The sequence below is a fragment of the Capsella rubella genome, unplaced genomic scaffold, assembly GCF_000375325.1.
Source record: "Capsella rubella cultivar Monte Gargano unplaced genomic scaffold, Caprub1_0 scaffold_3, whole genome shotgun sequence".
NCBI classification, from domain to species: domain Eukaryota; kingdom Viridiplantae; phylum Streptophyta; class Magnoliopsida; order Brassicales; family Brassicaceae; genus Capsella; species Capsella rubella.
Genome location: NW_006238921.1, coordinates 6,440,551 through 6,462,601, shown reverse-complemented (window position 1 = coordinate 6,462,601; position 22,051 = coordinate 6,440,551). Strand labels below are relative to the sequence as shown.

Genomic DNA, 22,051 nt, shown 5'->3' with positions numbered 1-22,051 from the left:
TATTATTAATTAGTGCTCTTTACATATCAACACTCGTTAGACAGTTTTGGGATAACTTTTTTCTTCTTTTTTTTTCCTTCTACTTTGTTCTTATCAGTTATTTTTTCTTCTTTCATTGGAAGTACTGTAGTATTATTACATATAGAATCAGAATATTACATTACATATTAACTAATTTCTTTGAAAATATTAGCAATTTTAGGATACAGTGAGTCAATTTATCTTTTCATTCTTTAATTTTTCCTAGAGATAAAATTAAATTAATTGTATCTCTCAGTTTCCTTATAGACGGTATATAGTTTGACTAACCCAATCCAAAAACGCGTTAACATAAATTTTACATTAGTCAAAAATCTCTCACAATCCCAAAATTTATCACCTTCCATAAAGGAAAAAATCATTTTAACAGAAAGTGGAATGTACTAATTAAGGGGTGAAGAATCTCTTTTTAATGTTCAAAGTTTCTTTTTAATATAACTTTTATGATATTCTTTTCCAAAAATGCTATGTACTAAAAGATTAGACCAAAGCGACACCATCAACCATATACATACCCAACCTCCATTCTCAAAACATCTCACAACAAACAATCAAATATTTCTCTTCAAAAATTCTTAAGTACTTATTTACAATCTCTCAGCTTATTATTTAAAGACCGAGCAGAACAAAATCTTGTTAAAAATCAGATTTTGCAAGTTTTGGTTCAAGCTAGTAAAGCCAGGAGAAGAACAAAATCCAATATGACAAGGGATGATAACCAATGGACTTCTGGTCTTTGCCAGTGCGCAGAGGACGGTGAAACTGGTTAGAAATTCTTTATTTATTTTGTGATCCCTTTCATGATTCAACTTTATTATATTTTACATTATAATGATAATTTGAATATCTTCGTTTTGGTGTGCGTTACGTTGGATAAGTTTGCCTCACATGTTTCTGCCCGTGCGTCACTTTTGGACGGATCGCGGATATTGCCGACGAAGGAAGGAGCGGTAGGTTATACATTTTTTTACAAATATGTGTGTGTGCGTGTGTGCATGTTATTGACGTCGTACGTGTATATATTATATGTGTAGGTTGTCCAAGATGTGGGATACTTTACGGACTGCTATGTTTTTTTGTCGGCTTACCTTGCTTGTTCTCATGCACTTACCGAACCAAGATCCGAAACAGATTCGGGTTACCGGAGTCTCCAGCTTCGGATTGCCTCACTCACTGCTGTTGTGAATGTTGTGCTCTTTGCCAAGAATACCGTGAACTCAAAAACCGTGGTGTTGACCCATCTATCGGTAATTTGGACTTTTTTCATCTCTGTTGACCTAGTTTTATGTACACTTTTATGAGTTGGAAAACGTAATTTTATGAATTTAAATTTTATGTGACAGGGTGGAATGGGAATGTGCAACGGAGGATGGCTCCTCCCATGAATCAGCAGATGATGGGTTGATGATATTTCAAAAGTTTTTATGTTTTGCAATCATAAGTTAAATAAGTGGTTCAATGAAAACAACACTTTTGGGTGTAGCTTTTTTATTTTCTTCTATTGAGCACATTATTTCTAATTTATTTTCAGTTTTATCAATATTTGTTTGTTTTGATAAATGAAAATATAAGAATGTATTTGTTCACAACATATCCATTTGTTACTTTCCATAATTCTTTCGTGGCCGGAGTTTTCATGTTCGTGGGAGCTCATGAACAGAACATAAGTGTGAATTTCAGATAACCTATTCCTATTTCAAATATATGAATTAGTTGCTTCAAGCTCTTAAGCTACATAGAATCAGTTGTTCTGCATAAGATTTAAATTTGGGAAATGGTCCAGTACACATTTCTGAAACTAAGGGTTAAAAAATCCCCTGATGTTTTTGCCATTATTTACGAATTTAGTTGTATAGTTGAGGTTACTAGTAGTTTACAGTTAACAGTTCAAAGTTCGAACTATAATCTCTCGCACGCCGATGCAACTATAATAGAAAATTACAACCCAAAACACCGGCGTATCTTGGGGCAAAGTCCCACTCTTTCTCCGGAGAAATATGTATCTGTGGCAGCGGTAACAATCTCAGGCTCCTTGAAATTCGCTTTATTGCTTAGCTCCACGAATGCGTCGACCACGTTTTGCAACCTAGCAACGAACTCAATGAGGAGGGACGCGAATGTTGCGAGTGACAACGCACTAGCGCTTTCATACGTCTTTGTCGTCTCCACTAGCGGTGAATTTCCGTTAGTTGTCTCCATATGTGGCGGAAGCACAAGCCGTGCAGGCCACGATACCTGTTTCGAGAAAGTTGGTCTATGGTTCAATGGCTCACGATGATTCTTCTCGCCCCAGCTTGTTGGTATCTCCAAAACTGCCTCGCTTAGGGATTTGAATGCGTAGATCGGTGTTGCTTGGTTCTCTGGTGGCTCCGAATCTTCGAGGGAGAGCTCTTCTTGAGGCTCTTGCGATTCCTTGGGGGCTCGGTTTCCAATCTCCCAGCATTCGGAATTGACTAGAAGGTATGATTTCTTGTCGATCTTGTGCTGTAATTCTTCTGCAGCTAGGTGTACTTCGAAGAGAAGGTCGTCTGGTCCTATCTTCTCCATCTTCTTCACCTTTTCACCGAGCTCTCTTAACAATTTGGCTCCTTCTACACCAACTCTCTGAAGTTCTTGCCGGAAAACTTGTCTCCGTTCCTCTGGTGCCTGTCAAATGGTCCCAGATTAAGCTCGGTTCATGAACAACTGATTTCTCAAATTCTGATTTGTCCTTACCACTGGATTACTACTTAGGTTCTATCTAAATTCTACAAGTATCTGAATCTCTTATAGTACGAGGAATACCCAAATTCTTATCCATACAAGTCATCTACTATGTTGTTACCTGGATTTCTGAGAGAATGCAGCCATGCAATGCCATCACAGTGAATGCACAGTGCTTGAGAGCACCGCTGAGGTTGACATAGTTCTTCCATGGGTAGTTGAATGACTTGTATGGTCCGTGAGGCGGCTCCCAAATTGCGAAACTCATCTTTGCAAATACAACAAAGAAACAACAAACTAATTCAGAGACGAGAAGCAAGGCAAGAAAAAAAAACACTTAGCAATGATTCCACAATGACAAATACCAAAGACTCTTCTTGACTGGTTGATTCAACCGCTGATCTGTAACCCTTGTAAACTGGATCCTCTGAGGCTTGGTATGTGAGGATTTTGGATGGAATCCTCTCGTATTCTACACAGCGAAGGTATCCATTCACACAACCTGCAAGACCAAAGCCAAAACCTTTGTTATACCATACAAGCATCTTCCTGTCAAGACTTGGAAAGCCAAAACCTTAGTTTTACCAACCTTCAAGGGAAGTAGCAACATTCATAAAATTCTTGACGACAAGGTTATGAAGATCCTCTCCAGCCCATATAGGATAGATAAACATATTGACACCTAAACTAACACCAGCGCCAAGAGCTATAAGCAGAAACCGAGAGATAGCCACTTCTATGAACTGTCCAGTTCTGAACCCAGAAATCAGAATATAGCAATACGTAAGCAAGAAAACCCGAAACCCGTATTCGTAAGCTTTCATCGCTGGGTATAGTTTCATGAAAGTTGCGAGAAACCCTGTCATACAGAAACATACATAAGCAGAGCTAAATCCAAAAATGACTGTACAAGAATTGAAGATGCCAGATGGCATTAACATACCAATGCAGAAGATACTAAGAGTGCAGAAGAGCTCTTCCCAGTCACCAAATAATGTGGAAAGCTCAGCCATTCCAAGAGCAAGACCTCCAGCAGATAATGTCCCAAGCGCTCTATTAAACCCTTTGCTTAGCGTAGCTCCTATAGCAACCAACAACAATGTAGAGTTATAATACAAAAATTTTCACATAAACAAAACCATTGCAGAGATGTAACTAAAGCTGATTAAGTTCAATGCTACAGTAATCGTCAAATACAGTCCAAGCAAACCCCAACACTTGCATTTTATTTTAATTTTTAAAAAGAAGAAAACGACGAATTCATTCTAGAGATGAAAGCAACGACGCCCGCTATTTCTTAAACAAATGAAACAAAACCAAATCCAGAAAATTCCAATTCAAGTTGATTTCCAACACTCGTGATTGAACCACCAAAATTGTGGGAAAACTAAAAAAACCTCGGGAATAGTGAGATATGAAGAAGGAAGATTAAGATATACCGATCGTGAATTCGAAGACTACGACGACAGTGAGAATAGCCCAAACAGAGTAACGGCTAAGATCCGGATTAGGCTCCTGGAAAAAAATCAAAAGCGCAACAATCATGAGAGCGAGACCAATCTTCGCAGAGAAGACGATCTTTCTCGGATCAGACACTCCCATATCCCAAGCCTTCCTCGCCACATCTTTAACCTCGTTGAACACTCCTGAGATTTTCTCAGATAGACTACCACACGAACAGCAGCAACATAGCCTTGTCCTTGTTCTTTCATGGTTGTTGTTGTGACCTTCGAGAAGATCGTTCGATTCGATGTCGTTGAATCTGAAATCGGAGAATCCATTATTCGAAAGAAGCCTCTCCCGTTTCTCGAGTATCCCTTGCCTGAAGGAACCTTGCTTCGCCGCCATTACTAGACGGATTCTCAGGGAAGAAAAAAAGCTTTGTTTGAAAAAGAGAATGGCGAAGATATTATTGACTGACGAAACTGTTAGTGGTGGTGGACCTTAGTAGGTGAATAAAGTGGTCACATTATGAAGCAAAACGACGACGTTTCAATTCCTTCTCTTTAATATTATAATGACTTGTGTGTGGGCAATAATGCTACTAAAGTAGATTTGAATGCTACTTTAGTTACGTTACGTTACGTCACGTTACTTGTCGACATACAATATGTCAATCTAATTACTATAATTAGTATACTATTTTCTTTTCTTTAAGCTATGTTTAAATTTTAATATGCAAATAACTACTCTTTACAAAACACGTAAGCGTTGAACTTCAGACTCTTCCTTTGACCATTCATTTTTACAAAATCGAGATTCCGTGACTATTTTGTTCCGTTCCAAAGTTTTTTTTGTTCTTCCTTTTCTCGATTAAAAACGAGATTAGGATCTAAAGTCTAACATATGTCAATAAGCTAACAAGAGGAAACAATGTTGAGGAAACATGCAAAACTTCATAAGAATGTTAGGAAAGAACATGCAATGGTGTAATCAATTACAAGGAAGGATTATTCTAGTGACAGTGTGGACAAAATACACGATGAGATTTTGAGTGTTGTGTTTTGATGATATTGATCATAAACCTAGTCCACAGGAATTTCGACGTCCATCTCCGGTCTGCAACTCCCAAAGATCTGTGACATTGGAGATACACAAGAGTGGAGATGCAGTTTCAGATTCTAGGAATGTGACTAGTTGGAACATTACTGCAGTTCTGATGATAAGAATCACAACGAGTTAAAATTTGTACCTTTATGAAATCCTCCAGTGTTAAGAAAGAGTCACTTGTGTATCCTGATTCCTTCAAAACCTGGCTCAGTACTTCCTACAACACACACGACACATGGTGTGAACACTTGTTTCGCTGACTTTAAACACTGCTCATGATCATAACCTTAACAATTAAAGCAGAGAGATTGGATCCCAACATGATAAAGAGTAAAAGAGCATAAGAGAACAAAAGGATAAACTCTAGCATTTATTTCAAAGTTTGACTGATATGTCAAATAGTAATGGAACAACAAAACAATTAAAATGAGGAAACATTTTAGCTGAATAGAGTTTCTGCAAAACAATCATTGCACGCTAACAAGAAGGTTTTAGTAGATTAATGATGTTTGATTCTTTTAGTCATATTCTAACATATACTCATATAGTGTAGTCGCTTTCCATAAATTTAAAAGTTACCAACTTTCTATACATCATACCTCTCTTTGCTCATCAGACATGAATGATCCCGATAAGTCCCGCAACACTTCCATGATATCTTTAAAGGAGACCTTCCCGTTGCAGTCCGAATCATAGACTTTAAAGATCACTGGAAACAAAGAAGTCTAATGATCTTTCCATACAACAAAGTGAAAGTGAAGATTTGCCACAAAATCGATTTTGAGGGAAACATATCTACTTACGTTGAACTTTTTGTCGTAGACTTGCCTTGGCACTAAATGCAGACAGGAAAGCCACAAAATCCTTAAAGTTCAAACCATCAACCATCTTAAGCAGCCTCTGTTATTTCACATCAAGCAAACAATTAAAACAAAGCTAATTCAATCCAACAAGATTTCACAGATTTCAGAGTTAGAGAAAGATGTAAAAACCTGAGATAGTGGATTCATTGCAAATTCAGGCACAGAGAGAAACTCATCAGCAGAAATAAATCCCTTTGCATTACGATCTAACTGGCAAAACCTTTGATACAGAGATAGAATCTCCTGCTGTTCAACTGAAGCCAAACACACAAAATCATTAAAATTTGTTAACATATAAGAAAAAAGACAGACAAGGGAGTGTCGGGAAATCTCACATAGATCATCACAATGGCTCTGGACTTCTTCGATGTCGTATTGAGTCAGCATCGACGAAGTGTTTCCCATTTTATGCCTTCACAATCTGATTCAAACACGGTTAATCATCACAACTCAATTTAATTATCGATCACATAACATTTCTTGTAAGATTCATGGAAATCCCTAACTCAAGAAAAATTTATGATTATTGCGAGTAAAGGGTTGATTGAAGAAAAATTGATACTGATTTCAAAAACAAAAGACATGAATTTTCTCAACTTACTGATGTGAAGTTTATCTCTTTCTTCTTCTGTCCGCTTCTGAAATTCTTGGTCGCAGGCGTTTGATCTGATTCTTCCGTATCTCAGACTAAAGTTTCGCCGGAGATCTGCCTTAGAAAAACTAAAAGGCCAAAGACCCAATTTTTGAAAGCCCAATAATATAATAGCAAGCCCAAATACAACTCAATTTCACGCTCCTAGCTAAGCGCGTTGCGGTTTAAGCGCCTTGTTCATCCGGAGGAGTTGCTGCTTTGCTCCTTTCGACTTTGATTTCGCCTCTGCAAGCATTGATACTCTGAAGCTCTGAGTAGTGGAAGCCATGTTTTCGTCTCTCTCAGCTCCTTCCTCACTCTCTTCTTCGTTGATTTCTTCGTTCGTCGCCGACAAAGCACCTCCGGTCACCGGATCTCTGATTCCTCGTCGCGATCTTATTTCTGTTCGTGTCAAAGCTAGCTCAAGTCAGAATGGTTCCGATTATTGTTTTCCGGAAAAGCTCAAATCTTTTGCTAAATCAGCAATTCTCATTGGCGCTGCTGTTTCCATGACCGGAAAGTTCGCAACTTTACCGGTGAAAGCGGAGTCTCCGGTTACGACGACCGAAGAAACCTTCGAGGAAGTGAAAGACGAGAAATTGTCTGAGATCGAAACTTCTTCGCCATTGTCTGAGCTTCTAGACTCTACTCCTGAAGCCGTCGAAACGCTCAGATCACTCCTGCAGCAGAAGCTAGAGAAAGGAGAAGATGAGGAAGCTCTCAAGCTACTAGAGAGGCTCGTAACGGCACAACCAGAGGAAACAGAGTGGAAGTTTTTGATGGCGAGGCTATTAGGAGAAATGGGTCGCGTGGAAAACGCACGCCAAATGTTCGAGGAAATTCTCCGACAAAAGCCACTCTCGTTCGAGGCTTTATTCGAGAACGCATTGCTCATGGACAGGTCCGGGGAAGGAAATGCAGTGCTGCAGAGGCTGGAAGATGCGTTAGCTGTTGCCGAGGCTGAGTATTTGGTGAAGGAAGCGAGAGACGTGAGACTGATCATTGCACAGATACATTTCTTGCAGAAGAACGTGGATGAAGCATTGAAGAGCTACGAGCAGCTAACAAGAGAGGATCCGAAGGATTTCAGACCTTATTTTTGTCGAGGTATGATCTATAGCTTGCTTGACAAGAACGTCGAAGCCAAGGAACAGTTTGCTAAGTACAGAGAGCTTTCTCCAAAGAAGTTTGAAGTAGAAGGGTACTTGAGAACTCCATTATCTAAAATGAAGCTTTTTGGTGGTGGTGATGACAACTGAGTTAGTCAGATAGGTCTCATAGTATCATATCTGAGGAATAAGACACGGAAGATTAGATGTTTTCCTGAGAAATTATGTTGGAATTTTGCGATGTAGAACTTTGAAAGTCATCCATTTTTGGATCTTGTTTTGTTTATCCTATGATTCTTAATTTTATAACACAGTAAAATTAATTAGCACGAAGAGAGAGCGGAAAGAGACTTATTTGATTATCAGAAACCGATGATGTGGAGTGTAACAACACTCAAAACTCAATTACAGGAATCTGTTGGTCCGAAGACCTACAAGTTTCTAAGAACAAGAGAAATCTGCATAGAGTTTGGAAGATATCAGGGAGCCAATAGCTTGTGAGAAGATTCCACTTTATGTCCCTTATCAAATGCACAGACATCTGCATCACTGAATCCAAAAAAACAAGAAAATCCTTTGTATCAGCTGAAAGTGAAACGCTGGGGGTTGTGCACAATAAACCAACAACGTACAGCAGATTCGAATTTCACATTTTGCACAGTTCATAACAGTCAACTTGAGAGGTTTCACAACTAAACTCTTAACACTTTTACACTTTTCCACATGCTGAGGTCCAGAATAAATTTCACCTTTCAGATTGTCATAATCTACCCATTTACTAAGATTAGCTTGGTGATGGAGGAGAAAAAGTTGAGACCCTAACAGAATGACAAGTACAGTACGTACGTATTAACATCCACTTCTTCTAAATTCTTCAATATAAGTGATTGTTATAAGAATTCCAACATTGGATTCTAGTTTTCTTCATTACCAATTTATATACAAAAGGTTGCTAGTCACTAAACAGGTCTAACAGACAACGGACATAAAGGCTAAAACTAGGTTCCTAGAATCAATAAGAAAACCAATTTAGAGCCAGAAATGCCGAATTTGTCTTAAGTTCTCGATAAACAAGAAAAAATATAAAATCAATCCTTCCAGAACCAGCTTCTTACCTCAGATCAATGAGGTGCACAACATTAATCAGCTTCAACAGCCTCTGGTTTGGGACCTGCACAGATAAATCTCAATATCAGACTTAGCAATTCAAAACGACAGTTTCATTCATCAATCAAACAAAGAATGATAAGCAAGTTTACAAATGGACTAGTTACCATCAAAATCAATCCAAATATGACTTCTCGACGAATTTTGCAAATGGCATTTAGTAATCAAAGCACTATGAGCTAAGGAAAATTGACTAATTCAGCACGACATTAACCAATTGACGAAAATGAAAACCTTAAGAGAATCGAATAAAAACGTTTCAGCAAAGCATCCACCGTTAAACTCACCGTGGAGGGAGATAGGGCGGTGGTCCTTTCCCCAACCGACGCCACGAGTGGAATCGAGATACTGCTGCACAAGATGACGACATTTCTGGTAGTGATTGACTCCTTCGACGCGGTAACACCATTTGACCTTCTCACGCAAGATCTTAGCCTTCTCGATTTGGATCCATTTCTCCCGAACGATGTGCTCTCTCATCTCAACCATCGCCACCGGATCCTTGTAAGGATTTTCCGGATCAAAGCCATCCGGCGCCGACTCTTCGAACTCCGGTAATCCCTTCTTTCTCCCCATTGCTTATTTCTCCTCTCTTCTTCTTCTTCAGTCGTTGTCCTCTTCGTGATTCTCTGAGTTTGGGACCTTTCTTTTGTTCGGATTTTACTTTGGGCCTAGTATTTAGGTCCAATACATGGGCCTTAGCACAACGTACTCTTGGCCTTTTTATAAGTGAGTAATATGTAAATTTGAGATTGATACACTCATGAATAATAAAAATGTATCAACTCATACAGCATTTTAATAACTTCGATAATATCGAATGTTATTTGTAAAAAACTTGTGTTTCTTGTCTACGACATTGTAATTAGGCTGTTTGTTTACTATCGTAGATAATGACAAAACTTTCAAGGATTACAGAAAAATCTACACTAGAAAAGAAAAAAAATCTAACGTGTAGACAAAATTTGAAGATTATGTGGACTCCAATCTTTTACGATTTTAAATGAATTATATAAGGTGAGGTTTCGTGGTGTCACTTCATCTCTTTGATTATCATATACTTTTAAAATGTTAACGTCTATTAAGTTAATTAGTGCAAATAATAGACCATTTGCAATTTCTATATATGACTGATTCAAGTATAGCTATATTGCCCCTGTTGTAAAAATATACGACTGATTCAAATAAAACTGATAAAATTCATCCATTAACAAAAGGATTTGATTGTAATGATACAAAAGAACGTTCAACGTTAGATCGTAGCTCGTAATATAAACATAATTGTAACTGTTCAATCCATTTTGAATTTTTTGGTAAGAAAAAAAAATTCTGATAAGTTTGTCTAATAAATTTGTCACCATATGTACTAATTATACGACGAGCCATGATTCATATTGGGAACTCTCTTTCTCTTCGTGCATTCATATATAAAATATATATATGCTAACATGTAGATAGTAATGTGTGTGGTTCTAGAAAGCCAGAAGCCTAGAAACAAGGACGAGAAAAGTATGGAGATGAATTGAATTAATTGTGAAAAGTTTTCCAAACGGTAGGATTGACAATCTAGTTACTAATTATATATATGACGACCAACATATCCGTGTACAAATTAAAAAAATCTCCCAATAAACTCTGCCTACTACAAAATTTGAAAACTACGACTTATACATTTAATACTATTTTCTTGTATATGTATATATAAAATATACACATTCCATTAGTTTGGTGGGATTTTTTAACCACTCTTCCTGAGTAAATTAAATATTTTAACCTTGTAATTAAGAATTAAACTAACTAAGAGACCTGTTTGCCAACAACAACAAAAAAAAAAACTATCTAAGAGACCTGTATAGCTAGACTGTTCCATCTATTCAACCAGAAAATCCAATGTGAACAAATTTGATTTTCTAGGACTAGTGGTTAAACTTAATTAAGGAAAACATATATACTAGAATAAATATTTTTATCCGTGGTAACCATCCCATCTTGTTGATGTTTTTCTACAATTATTAGTAATAAAGTTTTATTTGAGCGAGGGACCAATTAATACAGTATGTAACTTTACTCGTTTTCTGTGATATATTATATGAAAGACATATATGTATATGATTTGGGTCATTTTATTTACCTATGTATCAAGAAAATAATTGGGTCCACCAAATCAATATTTTGGTTTCACACCCGACAATCGAGGAAATATTTGCACGAAACATTTTAACGTAAAATATGAGTTATACAGTTGAAAGTAATATATTCACAATGTAATATGAGAGTCAGTCGCATGCAACGCAATATCTGATATATCCGAAAACCCAATTTGAGCATATAAATATATTTTATTTTAGAACATTGCATGTGTTTATTTGTATGGATGTATACGGTAGTGTGAGATGAGCCAAAAGACAAGTGTCAAATAGAGTAATTAGATGGATGCAATGTGTCATAGAGTAATAGGGATGCAATGATAAAATATGAAAGCATGCATTTTCTTTATAGTTAATCGCTATAAATTTAATAAAGATAGTTATAATAACAGTTTATATTAGTTTTGACGATAATAGTCTAGATTTAGAATTTCACAATTCTCATATAATAATTAATAAAGAAAAAGGCTGATGAAATGATCAGCAAAGGATATATGGAGAAGCCATGCATGCATGTTCACATTACATTGGGCACTAGGGTTTCATGGTGGGTAGAATTTGGTGAAGTTGGTTGGACAAATCTCACGTAAATCCATATTATGTTTCTATAATTATATATTATATGCAAGATATTAAGACGGACGTTACTTTTATAAACATAGTAATGTAATCTAAAAGGAACATTAATATATACGCCGACAAATATTTTATTAGACACTACTACAGTGTTGATATATATTATATATGGTCATTTTATACAACACATATATCTTTTGTAATAAAAATAAAAATAAAAATAAATATGGTACGTACGTACGTATATATGCGTGGAGAAAATACCTTGAATCGTCAAAATGTTAGCTGTAATTATCAACAGTTGAAAAAGACTACCCGTGGCCGCTTCTACCTCAAGATCAGTATTTGGTACACAAATCATTATTTTAATTTATAAATATAGTTTAGTTATATATATGTCATGAACTTATATATATATATATATATATATATATATATAAACCCCATCTATGTCATATTAATTATTGAAAAGCTTTTGGCAGTCAATCTCCTTCGTCTTCTTCATCAAGAAAGAGAGAGAGAGAGAGAGAAAGGGAGAACCATTCTTCTCTTGCCTCAAGTGGTTTAAGAAGACAACAAAAAGAAATGGAAGATCATCTTCCTCCAGGGTTCAGATTTCATCCGACAGACGAGGAGCTCATAACGCATTACCTATGTCGGAAAGTCTCCGATACAGGATTCACCGGTAAAGCTGTCGTCGACGTTGATCTCAACAAGTGTGAACCTTGGGATTTGCCAGGTATATATATACTTTGATAATCTCTATAAGATGTGTTTCTTGTATATATATACTGTTCCCCTGTGTTTATATCACATCCAAATGAATCGTGTTCCCTAATTTGTCCAACAATAGTTTTGCCCTTTTGGTAGTATATAAGAATATATGGGTATGCTTCAGTTCTATAGTTTTTGTCTCTGGATTTTTCATATAATAATTTTAGAAAACGTACGTAGAATATATAATATAATATGTAAAAAAGAAAAATCAATCAATCAATCATGTCTTTAGCAAATATGATTAAAATGGATTTTACATACTCATTGATACGGTCATACCATATATATAACATCGCTAAAAGACATAATATACGCTTATATAACAATATATACTTAGATGAATACGTGCATCATGTACCACTTTATAAATGAAACCATAGTTTGTTCCAGTTACCATAGTTACCATACATTTAATTTCTATAGGTGTATCTAGCCTACCAAACATGTGGAGAATAGATAGACCATATATATAATTTTCTAGCTAGTGGTTAGTATATTGTACTTGAATCATTATATTACATTTATCCACAAAATTTGATAGTATGTTACGTTCACATATACGTAGACCATTGTGATGTCTGATGTGATTACCATTTACCAATTACATGTAACCCATATGCTGATGGTATCTTGTACATATGCAGCCAAAGCTTCAATGGGAGAGAAAGAGTGGTATTTCTTCAGCCAAAGGGACCGGAAATATCCAACCGGTTTGCGGACAAACCGAGCAACAGAAGCCGGTTATTGGAAAACCACGGGGAAAGATAAAGAGATATACCGAAGTGGAATGTTGGTAGGGATGAAGAAAACCCTAGTTTTCTACAAAGGACGAGCTCCCAAAGGTGAGAAAAGCAATTGGGTTATGCATGAGTACAGGCTTGAGAGCAAACAACCCTTCAACCCCACCAATAAGGTACATATATGTACATTAACTTGAATATTGATTAATATGCACTTTTTTAAACAATATAAATATTCTGACAATGCATATGTATTATTGTATCATCATGATACATATGTAGTGAGTCTAATGAAACATAATACAGTCTTGTTACAATATTATGGAGTACGGACTATGGATTTTTATACTCTTGAGACATGCCTGACGAACTCGTATATATACCCTATATATAAAACCCCACTTAATATACACTTACTTTAAAAAACAGAAATCATAAAAGTTAATATTTTTAAAATTAATACATAATCTTGATTCTATGAATTTTTCAGGAGGAATGGGTAGTGTGTAGGGTTTTCGAAAAGAGCACGGCAACGAAGAAAGCACAAGAGCAACAACCTCAATCTTCACAACCTTCTTTTGGATCTCCATGCGATGCCAATTCATCAATGGCAAATGAATTTGAAGATATCGAGCTTCCGAATCTGAATTCAAACTCATCGACCATCGACTACAATAATCAAATCCATCAATATAATTCGCAGCGCAATGTCTATTCAGAAGACAATACGACAAGTACGGCTGGTCTCAACATGGCTAGTTCTAATATTCCTTCTTGGACAACAAGTCTACTTGGTCCGCCTTTATCTCCAATCAACTCTTTGTTGCTCAAGGCTTTCCAAATTAGGAACACTTACGGTTTCCAAAAAGAGATGATTCCCAATTTCAACCCGTCTCCTCTTCAACAAGGAGTGGTCTCCAATATTATGCAAAATGGTTCAAGTTCGTCTCAAGCACAAGCACAACCACAAGAGGAAGCGTTTAATATGGACTCCATATGGTGAAGGGGATTCAAATCACGTATATTAAATTTGAGATTCCCTAGTCCCTACTTATGTAATCTCCATCAATTTTATCAATTGTATCATTTACACACACGTAGATCATTTATGGGTATCAAGTAAATTAATAATTAGTGTATCTTTTATGTGAAACTAGGGAAAAGTCTTCCCATGCATGTCTACGTCCTTTAATGTGAAGGGGGACAAAGACACGTCTTATATATATATAGCCTTTGTAGTTTTCATTTCATGTATATATTACTTGTTAACATGGGTCGTCGTTTGAGCCTTAAATTAAGAACAGAGCGAAGGGAGCCCAAATCATCAGCGCTCGTTGATTTGGACATATTTGAGTCCATTTGGTTTAATATAGAGGACTAAGGCATGAGTAGTCGATTTGAATATTTGTTTTCTCACAGCTAGGGCTTATATGATAATAAATGTCGCATGCCAACTTCACAGACCCAAGGATTTGGCTCTTTGCCAAAATTTAAAATGTACTCAATCATCACGTACGTAGAACATGGCAACTACTAGATCAATCGGCCAGATGAACATTTCTCGGTTAACTAATGGTTCCAGAAATGCAGAAATTCTTGAGATCACACTAGTCGAGAGGACTTCAGATTTAATATACATTTGATTAAATTATAATATTTTTTTTATAAAATAATGATGATACACTGGCAAAACTTAAAATGTATTTGAAAACAAGAACTATATATGGATGCTATTTTCTTCCCCACGGGCTAGGCTGATATAGACGGACCAGGTTTTGCTTTTTGAACTCGTAGATTATGTGATCTCTGCAACAAGAGACTCTACCTTACACGTCGATGATAAATCACCACTTACTGTACTCTTTCTTTTCTTTTCCCATCAGTGTGTATAGAACCATTTCTGTGATATCTCATCGTTAGCTTCAACCTCCTGAGATAGGACAATGCATGTGTCGAAACACTTTTTCTGCTTAGCGAGATGAATTACCAGCTTCTTCGATACTAGAAATAGCAGATTCGTCATCACTTTCATCCCAATCACTCTCATTATCCTCCACATCATCTTTCTCATCCTCGTCATCATCATCATCATCGTTCTCCCATTCTGATTCATTGTATGACGGGTTCTTTGCGGTCTACAAAAACCAGCACGTAGGTGAATCAGAGCAGAACACCAACGCAAAGGGAACTTAATAGTGTCAGAAGATTAAAGTTATTGGACTCTTAGACATCGCCAGTTGAAAAAGACTACTTACGAGTTGGCTCTGCATTTGCTCTATTGTTCTCTCCAGTTCAGATATATGCTGACTAAGGGCCTGCAATAATCGCAAAAGAGAAGTTTCAGTAAGCAACTTGTGAATATAAATACAACTTGTGTAGAAAACTTCAGGAATTTCGCACCTCATGGCGTTGCATAGCGATGGATCGTTTCAATGCTTTTGCTTTTGTCAGAAGATTTCTTGGTCTCAAGCTAATGGGTCTCCTGTAATTCTTCCCACGGTAATAGATAAGAGCAAATCCTTTAGGAACCTTTTCTATTGCCACAAGAACTCCACCGCTTTCGTATTCCAGTAACCGAGCCGTGTCCTCAACAAATGCAAGGTTCTTCTGTTTTGATATAAGCTTCACCAATTCTCTGTGCTTCCAATGCAAATGCATATTTTCGATGACTCCATCGAAAACACCACGGATACCTGTTAGGTTAACGTAAAAAAAACAGTGAATTCATATAACAAGACGAGAGATGTTCCATTATATTACAACATCTTAGTTACTGCACACATACAGGATAGAGCAACAATGCTTAAGAGAACAGGACTCACCTAAGGGTAAGTATGCCTTCATTTTCAATCCCACTTTCCGGAACATAGCTCTTTCTTCCTCGGAGATGACCTCTTGATCATAATCAGGCCCATTTGGAATCATAGAGGCTTCTATTTTGGACAACAGTTTCTCTGCTCGTTGAAATTTGGATTGGCCCTGTTACAAACCAAGGGAGAAGTTAGATACACTAATACGACTTACTATCACAGGAGAAGTTAGATACACTAATATGACTTACAATCACAGTTGCCACAAGACATCTCACAATAGACCTCAAGTTACAAATTAGCAACCAGAAAAAAAGAAGTCTACTTACAATGTTTAGTTTGTGCTGGATTCTTTTAACAACTCTCGCATTTGCCACCCTTGAAGCTTCTTCAATCATCTTTTCTCGATGGTCTGGAGTTATTTCTTTCCCCCATCGCGCTTGAGCCTCATAAAACTCGGCCAGAGTGCCAGCTTCTGCTGGTACTTTGTCACCAACAGGCTGAATAGCCTTAATGTCGCGAGTTCTTACGCTCTCTTCGACATGTTGAATCTCTTCTGTTAATTCTTGTCTTTCTACCGGTACTTTGTCACCAACAGGCTGAATAGCCTCAATGTCGCGAGTTCTTACCCTCTCTTCAACATCTTGAATCTCTTTTGTTAATTCTTGTCTTTCTGCCAAAGTAGCTGCAACACTTGAAGGAAGGAAGTCTTTCCCTCGGTATATTACAATGTAATACTTATTTCTGAGCAGCAAGACACCTCCTGTCAATGCCTATAGCAACAAGACAACAGGTAATGAAAGAACTTAGCCTTTCCGTGTAAATATTTAAATATGTCCTAAATCCATAGAATTGGGCACAGGGTGATGACAGATACTTTCTACTATTTTTTTAATCAATATATGGACTGCTTTAGTATTCACTTTTCCCTATAATTGGACTTTAGAGAAAAAAAGATAAGAGAGACCTTCAGCTCGTCCGCCATAAGTTTGTTATTTGTATTTTGGATACCTCGCTTCACAGCGATCTTTGCAATCAGACTTTTCTCCCAGATTTGGAGTATTGCAGCGGCCAGTCCTTGGTGATTTCTGTTCCTGCCTGTAATGAGCATATTCAAGTTTTAAACCTCGGCACACCAAACAGAAGAACCATCTAGGATCAGAAAGCATCTTACCAAGAGCAAAATGGCATGGGAGAGTTTTACCAATCTTCCTGAGATTTGTCATTTCAGCATTGGTCAAATTTGATCTCATCCCAGTAGGAAGAAGCCTGAAAGGTGTTTTATAACCAGGAACTGTAGGAGGTAGTAAGTCAGCGTCCACAGGTAGCACCCCAGTACCCCACCATTCTTGAAAACGTGGACCTAAGCTGTCTAATAGATTGTTAAATTCAATTTCTTCTTCTGTCATATTCTGCTTGCGAATAGGGTTCTTGACGATCGGGTCTCTGATTTCCAAAGGTGGATTTTGGTTATCTTTGGCATTTGTTGCTTCATCGCCAGCAGACGATACATCTGGGACAAAAAGAGTTTCTTTAGGTCCGGCCATTCGATTAGAGATCACAGAAGGTCCTTGATAGTCAAGTCCACGATAAACCACCATTACACTTCCAGCCCTCCATATCACCATTCCACCAGTTCGACGCTGCCCATTAGAGTAAATCTTATCAGTTTTCTTTCAAACCTTAAGGTTTGACATGCATCTCCTACGCAGTCATGTTACTCCAAAATAATTCTAACAGACGTGCTCAGCTCCACCCATTCTAATTATCCCAGACCTTAAATTAACCTTATTCACAACTACGTTACCATTTCCAAGAGAGATCCACCACAAATTCCTACTGTTCAAATGAAAGCTCTACAACCATTCTATTACAGAGCTAAATAGAGCTTAGGTACTTCACAATCTCCAATATTGTCCCTCTAAAAGGATCATTTCACTTCTGTGAAGTGAATCCCCAATTGATAAAGAAACCGTTCTCATGAGATAATCTCGCATCATGTTTTGTACCTGAAGCTGAGCTAATATCTTATAAACCTCTGCTACCATGACGTAATCAGTGAACTATGGAAGAGAACTAACTAACCTCAACTATCTCATGGGCCGTCTTCATGTCACGAGCAAGCACTTCGTGGAACTTGAGCCTCACAAGTTCTTCTTTCCTCCACGTATCATGAATCTTCTCCATCACAGCCTGCGTTAGCCCAGCTTTAGGTATATTGATCCTTACCCTCAAATACATTCCATCCCTCCTCAGCCGCCGTAACTCAGAATCCTCAACCGTAAGCTCTGCCAGTGATGGAGCTCTAGCTCTCCTTTTCGTCATCACCGCCACTCCTCCCTCTCCTTCTACTCTCTCCGCCGCCTGTTCTTGCTCATTCTTCTCCCATGGCAATAATACATCATCCTCTTCTTCACTCTCTTCTCCCTCAGCAAGCATCATATCAGGCCTCACCCACTCCCTCTTCAACAAATCCCCCAATCTCTCTTCTCCAGTCACCAATTTTACATCCCCGCCGTTCATTCCACTCTCCTCGTCATCTTCCACATCCTCCTCATCATCCGAACCTAATCCTAAATTCCGTAGCCGAAGAACAATCCTCTCAATCGCGTTTTGTCCTTTATCCCGCTCCAAATACCGAAGTTTCGCTTCTGCTTCCTCCTCCGCCGACCGAATTTTAGCTCCGCCGTTGTGTTCACCACCTTTCTTCCCGGAATGATCACTGCCAGCTCCGGAGGATGACGGAGGCCACTTATCGATCCAAGGAGGACTAGGTTTATGATTCCGATTATCTAATCGACGGTTGTTATGGCTCCTGTTGTTGCTACGCTCACTCGTACGGAGCGACGAGAATGGCCGAATAATTAGCTGGCGCGAGGGTTTCACACCCAAGGAATAGAAGAGCAATGCGTGGAGCGAAGGAGACGAACAGTAACGAGAACTCGAGGTCAAAGGAAGAGAGCATCTCAGTGGCATTTCCGTAAAATTAAGCGGGACCAAAGCCATTGACACGCTGAAAAAGTCTGGAGAAAGCTTCAGCGAAGTGTCTTCTTCGCCATTGTTTTGGATACTGGAGTGCAGGCGGATAAGCTGGATTACTCGACCATACGGATAAGATTGTTTTGGGTTTTAAATAATGGGTCTTTCAATTGGGCTTTTAAAGCCCATTACTAGGAATTAAGTTAAAAATATAATTACGAAGGTGAAAAGTTATATAAGCTGAGCCGGGTCTTGAGTAAAACCGGATTCGCTGTCGTTGGGTCACCGGCCGTACTAGAGACTCACCGTGAATTCGAAACTCAAAGTGAAAGAAGCTCCGACTGATTCCACTTTCTGCCGCCAATTTTTGTTCTTTTTCGCTTTAATTTTTTTTCCGGTGAGACTAAGGAGATACCATGGGTCGACCTCCAAGTAATGGCGGTCCGGCGTTCCGATTTATCCTATCCGAGGTTCATCCCGATTCTTTGTAATGTGATGTGTTTGGTGTTAATTTAAGGGATTTTGAGCTCCCCAAGCTGAAAAATCTGATTTTTCTGTCGGTTTGGTTTCTTAGATTAGGGTCTCCTTTTTGGGTTAATGATAGGGTTTAGATCCTGAAGATCAGTTGAATTTTGTTTGTAATTAGCTTAGTAGAAGAAACTGCCTTATTGTTTGAGCAATTTGCGTTAATCGTTATGCGAGACTTTAAGGTAATTCGATGTATTTTCTGAAATCTATTGGCTCTACTTTGTTAATTGGAGTATAGATTTGGTTATTCATAAGTGTTACCATCTGTCTGTTGTTCTATGGTTTGGTCAGTTCTCTGAAAAGGTTTTATCTTTTTATAAGGTAACGGAGATGGAAGCAATTTTGCTACAGCATAATACAGCAATGCCAGGTCGACATATTCTTGAAGCTCTTGCTGATAAGTTTAGGTATTCACTTTGTTGTATGTAGCTCAATTCCATTGGTTTGAAAGCACTCTTGTTGTCTTTGTCATCTAAAAACTGGTACATTTGTTTTCTGTCTCAGTGAATCACCTGAGCGAAAGGGGAAAATTGTTGTGCAATTCAAGCAGGTACTGGCCTTTTCATTCTCGATTCTTGAGTTTTTCTAGACAGTCTGTTGGAATAGCTTTTTATTTTTTTATTACTTAATTGAAGTGCTGTTTGAATGCATCGTAGATCTGGAACTGGTTCCAAAATAGGCGATATGCTTTAAGAGCAAGGGGAAATAAAGCTCCTGGGAAGCTAAACGTATCGTCCATGCCGCGTATGGATTTACCAAATCAAATGAGAAATGTGATTCAACCATTAGCCGCTCCTAAAACCACTCATATGACTGGAAATCTACCCGGCATGACGCCCGCCCCTTCCGGTATTTTAGGTGCCTTATATTTTCTAATGGCAGTCAAATAGGTTGAGAAGCTTATGTATTTAGATAGGTTTCATTGGATTATTCAGTTTTATATTTTTATCCATAAGTCTAGATCAGTATGGCGTATATTGCATACATGCCACTTTTATAATGGTTTACTGCTTTTTCTCATAGTTCCCGGTGTCATGAGGAGTGGTTCAGACAACTCGTACTTAGAATTTGAAGCCAAATCTGCTAGGGATGGTGCATGGTGATTTCTTTGCATTCGATCTTCAGTATTTTTGACTGACTTATGATACTTTTCAACAATACCATTACATTCCACTGTTTTTCTCTGATATGTATCTCTCTTGCGTACTTACAGGTATGATGTGCAAGCTTTCCTAGCTCATAGAAACTTGGAAATTGGCGATCCGGTAATTCCTAAATAATTTATAGTTTACTCCTCTTTTCCCCTTCTTAGATTTGCTAACAACAAATTTTTCTTTTGGGTATTTCAGGAAGTGCAGGTTCGATTCGCAGGTTTCGAAGTTGAAGAAGATGAATGGATAAACGTCAAAAAACACGTAAGACAACGGTCTCTCCCATGTGAAGCATCAGAATGTGTTGCAGTTCTTGCCGGAGATCTCGTACTTTGTTTCCAGGTTTATAACTTCGTTCTCTAAGCATTTAGTGATAGGTGTCATGTAATTTTGTCCCTGACTGGATTTTGTTATAACATCTTCAGGAAGGAAAAGATCAAGCTCTTTACTTTGACGCCATTGTTCTTGACGCACAAAGAAGAAGACATGATGTCAGAGGTTGTCGTTGTAGGTTCTTGGTGCGTTACAGCCACGACCAGTCCGAGGTTTGACAATCATCTCTCTCGCTATCTTTTGTCATCTGGTTTACCCATCAGCTGCCATTTGGTTTCATGGTTAAGACCCCAATGCAAAACCCTCCTCACTCACCTATTTTGGATTTCTTTTCCGTTATCCCAGCAGGAAATTGTTCCCTTGAGGAAGATTTGTCGGCGGCCCGAGACAGATTACAGGCTACAACAACTTCACAGTGCTGTAAATGATTTGACTAATTTGAATCAGCATCAGATACCCGCTCTAGATGCGGCTGCAAAAACCTCTCTTTCACATTCCGGAACTTCAGTTCCCATTGTTACACCCGAGCCGAAAGATCGGAGCTTGAGCGCCACTCCAGCCACTTCGGTTCAGCCTAGCTCCAATGCAGCCGCTGTCCCTGCTGGTTCTGCCTAGGCCATGTAATTTCTATCCCCTTTTGTAACCGCCATTTTCACAGTTACTAGTAGAGCCGTAGGGGTTAACTCGGGATCATACGCATTTGTAATCTCACACAATGACATTAGTCATCTAAAGCTGTATCATGCCATATTACTTTGATCCTTCATGTATGATGAAATAATTATGGTTTTATCCTGGTTTATTCATCATCTGATGATGGTCACCGGTTACTTTTTGAACAAGCATGTGGATTTATTCTTAAGGTTAAATTTACAAGTGAGGAATCTTACCTTGAGAGAAAGTATAATGTGAAAAATATCTTACTGTGATGAGCAGACTAGTTAACAC

General features: G+C 38.0%; 8 protein-coding genes across 10 annotated transcripts; 4 read left to right on the top strand and 4 right to left on the bottom strand.

Moving 5' to 3' along the window:
• Positions 1-553: 553 nt before the first annotated feature.
• On the top strand, positions 554-1,581 carry LOC17891983 (protein PLANT CADMIUM RESISTANCE 7). The gene is made up of 4 exons (XM_006296726.2): positions 554-804; positions 918-989; positions 1,074-1,286; positions 1,383-1,581. The coding sequence occupies exons 1-4, from the start codon at positions 741-743 to the stop codon at positions 1,442-1,444; spliced, it is 411 nt and encodes a 136-aa protein (XP_006296788.1). The 5' UTR covers positions 554-740; the 3' UTR covers positions 1,445-1,581.
• Positions 1,582-1,828: 247 nt separating this feature from the next.
• LOC17893532 (aluminum-activated malate transporter 9) lies at positions 1,829-4,644 on the bottom strand. Its single transcript, XM_006297195.2, has 6 exons — positions 4,182-4,644; positions 3,686-3,823; positions 3,332-3,601; positions 3,108-3,244; positions 2,864-3,010; positions 1,829-2,685 (listed from the first exon to the last, which is right to left on the bottom strand). The coding sequence occupies exons 1-6, from the start codon at positions 4,588-4,590 to the stop codon at positions 1,978-1,980; spliced, it is 1,809 nt and encodes a 602-aa protein (XP_006297257.1). The 5' UTR covers positions 4,591-4,644; the 3' UTR covers positions 1,829-1,977.
• Positions 4,645-5,116: 472 nt separating this feature from the next.
• On the bottom strand, positions 5,117-6,858 carry LOC17890669 (calcineurin subunit B). Its single transcript, XM_006300101.2, has 7 exons — positions 6,757-6,858; positions 6,491-6,576; positions 6,285-6,409; positions 6,096-6,192; positions 5,892-6,001; positions 5,435-5,509; positions 5,117-5,318 (listed from the first exon to the last, which is right to left on the bottom strand). The coding sequence occupies exons 2-7, from the start codon at positions 6,558-6,560 to the stop codon at positions 5,268-5,270; spliced, it is 528 nt and encodes a 175-aa protein (XP_006300163.1). The 5' UTR covers positions 6,561-6,576; positions 6,757-6,858; the 3' UTR covers positions 5,117-5,267.
• Positions 6,859-6,963: 105 nt separating this feature from the next.
• Positions 6,964-8,181, top strand: LOC17892826 (protein SLOW GREEN 1, chloroplastic). The gene has a single exon (XM_006299802.2). It carries the CDS (start codon positions 7,074-7,076, stop codon positions 8,043-8,045), a length of 972 nt encoding a protein of 323 aa, XP_006299864.1. The 5' UTR covers positions 6,964-7,073; the 3' UTR covers positions 8,046-8,181.
• A 51-nt stretch (positions 8,182-8,232) lies between these two features.
• On the bottom strand, positions 8,233-9,692 carry LOC111831486 (NADH dehydrogenase [ubiquinone] 1 beta subcomplex subunit 10-B). Its single transcript, XM_023785891.1, has 3 exons — positions 9,350-9,692; positions 9,011-9,066; positions 8,233-8,444 (listed from the first exon to the last, which is right to left on the bottom strand). Exons 1-2 carry the CDS (start codon positions 9,636-9,638, stop codon positions 9,035-9,037), a joined length of 321 nt encoding a protein of 106 aa, XP_023641659.1. The 5' UTR covers positions 9,639-9,692; the 3' UTR covers positions 8,233-8,444; positions 9,011-9,034.
• Positions 9,693-12,272: 2,580 nt separating this feature from the next.
• Positions 12,273-14,573, top strand: LOC17890737 (NAC domain-containing protein 100). Its single transcript, XM_006299732.2, has 3 exons — positions 12,273-12,524; positions 13,207-13,475; positions 13,793-14,573. Exons 1-3 carry the CDS (start codon positions 12,371-12,373, stop codon positions 14,303-14,305), a joined length of 936 nt encoding a protein of 311 aa, XP_006299794.1. The 5' UTR covers positions 12,273-12,370; the 3' UTR covers positions 14,306-14,573.
• Positions 14,574-14,913: 340 nt separating this feature from the next.
• On the bottom strand, positions 14,914-19,202 carry LOC17891021 (CRM-domain containing factor CFM3, chloroplastic/mitochondrial). Its single transcript, XM_006296877.2, has 8 exons — positions 18,198-19,202; positions 17,287-17,755; positions 17,080-17,210; positions 16,442-16,885; positions 16,125-16,281; positions 15,703-15,995; positions 15,558-15,617; positions 14,914-15,437 (listed from the first exon to the last, which is right to left on the bottom strand). The coding sequence occupies exons 1-8, from the start codon at positions 19,116-19,118 to the stop codon at positions 15,273-15,275; spliced, it is 2,640 nt and encodes an 879-aa protein (XP_006296939.2). The 5' UTR covers positions 19,119-19,202; the 3' UTR covers positions 14,914-15,272.
• Positions 19,203-19,353: 151 nt separating this feature from the next.
• LOC17891326 (protein SAWADEE HOMEODOMAIN HOMOLOG 2) lies at positions 19,354-21,945 on the top strand. 3 transcript variants are annotated; one of them, XM_006297986.2, is made up of 9 exons: positions 19,354-19,561; positions 19,941-20,026; positions 20,124-20,169; positions 20,276-20,468; positions 20,643-20,718; positions 20,833-20,884; positions 20,969-21,112; positions 21,196-21,315; positions 21,449-21,945. In XM_006297986.2, exons 1-9 carry the CDS (start codon positions 19,508-19,510, stop codon positions 21,716-21,718), a joined length of 1,041 nt encoding a protein of 346 aa, XP_006298048.1. In that variant the 5' UTR covers positions 19,354-19,507; the 3' UTR covers positions 21,719-21,945. The 3 variants fall into 3 exon arrangements, with proteins under 3 accessions (XP_006298048.1, XP_023641869.1, XP_023641868.1); XM_023786101.1 differs by having other exon boundaries at positions 20,276-20,477; positions 21,452-21,945; XM_023786100.1 differs by having other exon boundaries at positions 20,276-20,477.
• Positions 21,946-22,051: the final 106 nt, after the last annotated feature.